Source organism: Rosa chinensis, unplaced genomic scaffold (assembly GCF_002994745.2).
Source record: "Rosa chinensis cultivar Old Blush unplaced genomic scaffold, RchiOBHm-V2 RchiOBHmChr0c30, whole genome shotgun sequence".
Lineage (NCBI taxonomy): Eukaryota > Viridiplantae > Streptophyta > Magnoliopsida > Rosales > Rosaceae > Rosa > Rosa chinensis.
Window position 1 is genome coordinate 95,784 of NW_020126841.1, and position 7,976 is coordinate 103,759.

A 7,976-nucleotide genomic window follows, 5' to 3' on the forward strand; every position below is an offset into this window, starting at 1 on the left:
GATCAGTTCATGAACAACACAATTAATTGAAGCAAAATCCAATATGCTTGATGAAAATTATGAAAGCCGATCACTCGATCAGTTCATGATCAACACAATTTATTGAAGCAAAATCCAATATGCTTGATGAAAATTATGAAAGCTTTAGTTTCCTTAAGCTAAAAGTAAGCATGTGAAGCAACCTAAGCTCAGTGATATTACATAGACAGCTGTTATATATAACTCGTGCTTGTATAACTGGGCTGAAGCTTAATGGAGGAACCAAAGTAACCGGATCTAAATGGTCGAACCCACTTAAATCCACTTCATGTTGCAATAGAGTGAGCAAGCATTAACATGATGAACTAATAGAAGTGGGGGAAAAAATTATGAGACCTGTGGTTCTGTCGAACCAGATTGTTAACTACACAGATACCAAAAAAAAGCACAACAAAAACTTACAGCTGCACAAAGTCTCGGACCTGGGAAATCGATTACAATATCTGAAGACATGAAAAAAATTACCAATTAAACCAAACCTAGGAGGTTGTAATCGATTGGAAGAAACTCAAATAAAAAATAAAAAAACACCAATCTAAAACCAATTACCTAGATTTGTCAACTCTTCATACCTAAGTCCCTTGATTATGATAGGTTATACATGATGATGAGCCAACCTACATGATACTAATATAACACTAATCTGAAAGTTGTGCACCTCCAGTGACATGCATACGTTGAGATTCCATAAGTAAGAACTTTACGAAGAACTCGTTTTTTGTTATATTTGTATAACGCCCTGAGATAGTTTTCAAAATTTTGCCCCAACTAAAAGCTGGTCCCCCATTATACAACAGGCAAAAATATCATGGAGGAGAATTTTTATTTATTTTTATTTTATGAAAATGGAGAAGTTGACGTTGAGAGGAATCAAACGAATAGGTGCAGTTGCCATTCAAGTCCACTAAGAAAAGTTAACGGAGGTGAGATATAATCTCGAATATAACCAAAGTAAAACTTCAAAAGCAAAACAACACTCATAATAGGAGTTAAACAAAAAGGGGAGTTAGAGAGATATCTAGCAATTAACTCATCGTGTCATCAAATGTGGATCTCTTCAAAACACGCAACATTACTTTGGCAATCAAAATGTAGTAATTAAGATGGATGTTATCTTTGAGATTAATTGGTCCCAGCCAAAACCCCATTGCACCGGTTTACTAATGCTATGTGTAAATCTCCCGCGTAATCAACGAAAGCAACTTTAGATGCCATCAAGTATAGCTTCAAAGGAACGAAAAAGAATGAAGAAAGAAGAGAAAAGTAAGGAAAGATAAAATGTCAATATTTTCGGTGTCCAAAAGGCCAATCAAATCAATCAAAGCATAACCGTCAAAGCTCTCGATCACTTGCTGCTAGCTATACATTCCACTCTTCAACTATATCATACATACTCACCTTCAACTATATCATACTTTCTCACCTTATCTAAGGAAAAAGAAAGAATAAAAAAGATAAATAAAGTACCTTTGAGGGTTACACGTACGTGTAATTCACTAATTAAATTACTTTTCTTTTGCCAAATCAAAAATCAAAACATGACTTTAGAGCAAGTTCACTCGTTTGGTCACCGGGTCACTAATTATTCACTACTTTTTAGTGTATATTTTCATTCTCTGGATCACGAAATACACTGTGCCCGTGACACAGGACACGAAATACACTGTGCAAGTCACCATGGTGACCCAGAACACTGTACACAGTGTATTTCGTGACCCAGGACACGAAATACACTGTGCAGGTTACCATGGTGACCCAGAACACTGTACATGGTGATTCAGGGCACGAAATACACTGTACTTGTGACCCAAGACACGAAATTAACACTAAAAAGTAGTGAATAGTGGGTGACCTGGTCACCGGGTGAACTTGCTCTTATAGAATTGGACGGCCGGACCTATACCTAACCGAAGACTCACCGGGCCGACCCGGTTGACCCGAGAAGAATTCTATAAAAATAAAATACAAGATCAGAGAGACGGGGGTCGTATTGCGTGAAGACTGGAGTAAGTAAAACCCGGAAACAGTTGAGAGCGAAAGAGGACTCAACTCTTTTAAGTGGAGTCCGGTACAACCAACGCAGTGTTTTCAGTCCACCAAATCCCACCCTCTCCTCTCTCTCTCTCTCTCTCTAGAATCTAGGGCTTTGAAATTCTTCGATTCCTTCAAAGCTTCTCAAGCATTTCCACCGCGTCTCAAATCCTCTCAGATTCTCCAGGTAACTTTCATTTTCTCAATTTTCATTATGATCGGAACCACGCCGTCTCCAATCTCCGGCGCCGATCAAAACGGAGTATTGGAAACGGCGTCGTTGCCTGAACTTCTCGGTTTCGTTTTTACTTGCTCTGTGCTTTGATCGCCGGTATTGGACCGGAACTGAAACGACGTTGAGCTGACTCGTTGAGTTGAAGCTCCGTCTGATTTGAACGGCGTCATGTCCAATCTCCGTTCCCGATCAGAACGGCGTCGTTGCCTGAACTGCTTGTCTTCGTTTTTACTTGCTCTGTGCTTTGATCGCCGGTATTGGACCGGAATTGAAACGGCGTTGAGCTGACTTGTGTTGACTTCAGAGTTGAAGCTCCGTCTGATTCGAACGACGTCGTGGACAATCTCCGTCGTCGATCAGAATGGAATATTGGAAACGGCGTCGTTAGCTCAGTTGTTGCTCGTTTTTGTTTTACTTGCTCTGTGATTTGATCGCCGGGACTGGACCGGAATTGAAACGACGGTGAGCTGACTCGTTTTGATGTCCGAGTTGAAACGAGTTGAAGCTCCGTCTGATTCCAACGGCGTCGTTTACCTCAGTTGCTCGTTTTCGTTTTTACTTGCTCTGTGATTTGATCACCGGGACCGGACCGGAATTGAAATGACGTCGAACCGACTCCTTTTGACGTCCGAGTCAAAACGAGTTGAAGCTATTTGAACCAGTGCTTTTGATTTTGATTTTGATTTCTCAGTAGCCGACACAACTTTAGTAGGATTCTATTGCTATGGTTTTGGGATCTAGTGCATGAAACTTCTTTTTGCAACTTTTGGTTTTCTTTTCCCTTATTTTTCTTTAGCTCCTATGCTACGGGGGTCCCAAGAGTTTAATAATTTCAATCATATTTAAATTTTGATTTTCTAAGGCTTTAAGGGTGGGTCAGCAGACATCAATGGCTTGTATATATATTATATGAAGGATTTTTTGTTGCTGTTGTTAATCTGTTTGCTTGCTGTGCAGTGAAAAAGGATATTTGGATATCAGAGTGTAGCGTTTGGATCATTGTGAAGGTTTTATAATGATGAATTCAATCGTGGAGATTCATCCCAAAGAATTGAAGTTCATAGGTAAGCTCATGATTAGAGGATGGTCCATACTAATTGTTTTCTTTATGATTTAGTATCCTGATCATTTTTCGTATTTAAATGTTATGGCGTTTGATTCTTGCTTCATTCATGTGCTTGACCCACATAGTTGGAACCAAGACATGCTGTGTGGATTAGAGGATTTTCACTTATTAATAGACGTGATTTTACCTATTATGTTTTCCTTCTATTTTTTGGTACATTGCTCTAGGCTTATTGCATGAAATGCAGCATTGATTTTGAAACTGCCAATATTTAACATATTAATGCATGTTCTTGTTATTCAGCAAGTGGGAAGTTTTACACTTCCGTAGTTAGATTTAAAGGTCATGTTCCCTTTTTAGTGTTGTTTTCGTTTAGCTGGTGGAAGATAATAGTTGAGAGGAAATAAGGGTTAAAGTTATTGAACTCAACGTTATGTTACACAGTAACTATTCTTTGTGACTTGTAAACTGACTGTGTAATTGTTTTCGTAGTTGAGTTGAAGAAGCAAAGCTCATGCTCAATTCGACTTACCAACATGTCCGACCACCATGTTGCTTTTAAGGTTTGTATTGCATTTTGTTTGTTTCCAAGTTTTTGAAGTGAAGTTCATTACATAAGAAGGAATGCTACACAAAATTACAAGTTAAAGATTGAATTTGCAGGTTAAAACTACATCCCCGAAGAAATACTGTGTGCGACCAAATGTAGGTGTTATCTTGCCAAAATCAGCTTGTGAATTTTCAGGTATAACTGTTCATTCACCTCACTGAGTACACTCTGAGATAATGTTTGAATCTGCATGTAAACATTGCTTATTAGTAGTTACAGGAGCATGAGGTTGGACTCGTATGCCCCAATCTTAAAAGAAGAAGAAAAAATTGACTTAATAAATCATTGGATGCCATATAGGTCTTGCAGTTTGACATTATTTCTACATGTTTGATGTTTCTATCCTGTGGGTGGATTGGACAGAAGATGTTGGGACCTTATACTATTCCAGTTTTTTCATTGAAAATTTTTATCTGCTTTAGAAAAAGATCAAGATTTTGGCATTCCCTGGGCTCACAATGCAATGAGTTTAGAGTTGTTCTCTGCATTATACTTTCTGATCGTTTTCTCCTATAGGTGCTTTTGTTATAACCATTTGACCTCCTTTGTGAATGTAGTTACAATGCAAGCTCAAAAGACAGCTCTGCCTGACATGGATTGCAGAGATAAGTTCTTAATCCAAAGCACAATTGTTTCTTCTGGACAACTGACGCAGATATTGCAGCTAGCATGGTAAGTCTTGGTAGTTTTTGGTAGCTTGAGATTCTGTATAGGTTTCTCATTGTTTATTTTCACAGTTTGCTAAAGATGAGGGCAAACACGTTGAAGAGAAAAAGCTAAGGGTAATCCTTATGAGCCCACCTGATTCGCCAATACTGTCACCAATCAAGGTAGACTTGAAGCAAGGGCAGGGCAATGAAGCTTCAATACTAAATGATCAAGTATTTGGTGGAGTAGAAACCCTCCCTCAACACAAAATGGTTAGAACAAACCCTTATTTGAAAATGTTGGATTCTCTCCTCCCTCCTCTCCCCTGCTCCCACTTTCTAAATTTAGTATCATCACTCAGCCTTATAGTGACTGTCTTCTGATATCTGTTGTTTGATCAAGTCCATCACAAAGTATTCTAACTGGTTTTGTGGAATCGTTTTGGTAATATGTACCAGGTTACAAAGGATGTGAAGTTCAGAGTTGTCAATAGTGAGGAGTCAAAGCCATCAAAGGTTACTGAGGTGAAACCAGCCAAGCATGTGGAATTGAAACTAAGAAAAGAAGAGGAGTTGAAACCAGCAAAGGCTGTGGAATTGAAATTACCAAAATATGAGGAGGTAAAAGCAATAAATGATGTGGAGTCAAGGCCAACATATGCTACGGACATGGAACCAGCCAGAGATGTGGAGTTAGAACCAGTTGATGTGGTGGAATTGGAACCAGCAAAAGATATGGAGTTGAAACCATCAGAGGATTTGCTTTTGAAACTAGCAAAAGAGCAGGAGGCTGATAAAGCACAGGTTGTGGAAAATTTGAAGTTAGTTAAAGATATTGAGGAGATGAAATCAAAGCTACTTGAACTTGAACTAAAGCTGAGCCAGGTTTGGTCTTTTCTGAATTTTTTTTTTTTCCAAATTTTCAATTGCGTGTACAAACCGACTCTAGCAGTATTTCTCTGCATAATATGAGGAGTTTGACTATCTGTTTTTTTTTTTTTTTGATACACTTCTACTTTGTCCTTCTATGGTTCCTCTTGCATTGATTGTGTGCAAGACCTCTTGCTAGTAGGTGATCGTACTGCTTGGTTTTAGATTGGGCAATTGAGATTGAGTTATTTGATCCCCCATTTAATCATTTAGAGCAGCGAAAGTAAAGATGGTTCAATTGTGTTTGGTAGAATAGGGGACATATTCTCTTTTCATCTTGGATGCTTGGATGTTATGAGATAGTAGTTCTCCTATCTTCATGCAGTGTTTGAAAACCAGTTAATAGTTGTTTGATAAACTATCTTCCTTCTTTCTTTTCTTTTTTCAAGAAAAAGAAATAGAACGTTATTAATTCAAGGACTTTTGAAATTCTATGTAGTGTTTCACAAGTTCTGTCACATTCATGGTGTTGTATACTTATATTTCTGTAGGAGAGGGGGGAGGGTAAAACACTAGGCAGATTTAAATGATTCGTGGGGAAACTTGCTGCATCGTATTGTCTTCTTGGACACAATACGATGAGATGGTGGTGAAATTTTTAGAAAAATCTGTGAAGGGACTCTTGGCCTGAGGGAGGGTAATGCATCAAGCCATAAATTGTTCTGTTTTGACAGGGTAGCTAATCTATGGATTTAACCGAGTGATTTTATGCTTGGACTGTGTTTTATTATGTCTTTGGAACGTACTGCTCCTAAAAGCTTCTCAAAGTGACTTTGATACCAGAAATCAAAGGCAACAATGATGTGTGTACAAGGTACCAGATTACATGACCAACATTACGACAGAATCTGTTCATTCAGACAGTTTGATATGTGATAGAATTGTAAGGAAGATTGAAGAAGATGATGAAAAAACCAGAAAAGAGAGAGAGCTTCGTATATTGATGCAGAGAGAATACAACTTGCACACAATACATCAGACTTGTTTTTCTACTTGTACATATTCTTAATATGAGTAACTTTCCATTTTTACCCTTAGCATCCCCCCTCAAGCTGATGGTAGGAAACTAACATCAGATTGCAACAATAATAAAATGTTGTGATTATAATAGAAGTGAAGATTCTTGCTTCAGCCAGGAGGAATGAGTGGTAGTAACTGAGAAGGATTGTCATGTGGCCAACGTAGACATATACTTGGTTGAGAGGCTTTCCTTAGCTTGAAGTTCTGAAGAAGATGGTAATTGAAAATCATAGTGATGCCTATGAAAACATTATGCAGCACTGTGGCCCCTCTTGAAGCAAATCTGACATTGTAAAGAAGAACCAATAGCAACAGCTTGCCTAGGAGCAAATCTTTGGGGGCAACTTTTAGCAATATGACCAAATTGTGAGCATATTTGACAATTATCACCAGGGAAAGTAACACTCTGATGACGAACTCCACCAGAAAAATCATAGACATGACAACCATTTGAATTCCTCAAGTCTTTGGACTTCACAGAGCCAATTGAGATTGTTGAAAATACCACCAGTGTTGTAGCAATTTGAGTTTCCACAACGATTACTAAATCCTCTAGATTGCACAGAACCGACATCTAACTTCCTATATGCATAGCAATTATAATTTCGATATGGTCCATGAGGAAAGTTATGATAGTACCTGCCACCACCTTTACCTTGATTCCTTGGATGAAAATATCTTGTGAGAACCATGTTGTACAATCCTTGAGTATGTGCACTGACATGATGGGATTTAGAAAGCTGACAACCTTGGTTTCTTGTAGCTGTAGGAGTCATTGGAGCAGAGGCAATGATATTTTGTTCTTGATCAAGAGAGTCTTGGTTTCTTGTAGCTGTTGAAGTAATTGGAGCAGAGGCAATAATCTTCTGTTCTCGATCAAGATCAGCTTCAACATCTAAGAGTAGTGTACGAAGTTCTGGTAAAGATGTAGATGATTCCTTAGTACGAATGATCAATCTGGTAGTTGCATATTCAGCAGGGAGCCCATTCAAGATCAAACTCACTATTTCATCATCGTGAATAAGAATTCCAGCTACAAAGAGTTTGTCCCGAATAGTTTTAAAGCGTTCCATATACTTGTCAATACTATCATTACCTTTCCGGATTTTCTGCATGGAGGTCTTTAAACTTTGAAAGTTTAGCATATCTATCTTCAAGGGAATACCAAACTTCTTTTGAGGTTTTACTCCCAACAATGAATGAAAGAGCTGAAGATGACAAAGTACCAGCTAGTAGAGCCATTACGGCAGAGTCATGCTTCCTCCAGTCCTTATACTCTTGTGTAAGCTCATGGGTAATTCCAGCCTCTTGTGAAGGACAAGGGATAGACCCATCAATATATCCCATTAGATCACACCCTACCAACATTGACTCGAGCATAAATCGCCAAGTTACGTA

At 38.4% G+C, this 7,976-nt stretch overlaps 1 protein-coding gene across 1 annotated transcript; it reads left to right on the top strand.

Annotated features, from left to right (window-relative positions):
* The first annotated feature begins 2,014 nt into the window (after nt 1–2,014).
* LOC112181357 (vesicle-associated protein 1-2) lies at nt 2,015–7,248 on the top strand. The gene is made up of 8 exons (XM_024319735.2): nt 2,015–2,257; nt 3,263–3,369; nt 3,864–3,934; nt 4,035–4,116; nt 4,539–4,648; nt 4,695–4,901; nt 5,088–5,513; nt 6,342–7,248. The coding sequence occupies exons 2-8, from the start codon at nt 3,321–3,323 to the stop codon at nt 6,432–6,434; spliced, it is 1,038 nt and encodes a 345-aa protein (XP_024175503.2). The 5' UTR covers nt 2,015–2,257; nt 3,263–3,320; the 3' UTR covers nt 6,435–7,248.
* Nucleotides 7,249–7,976: the final 728 nt, after the last annotated feature.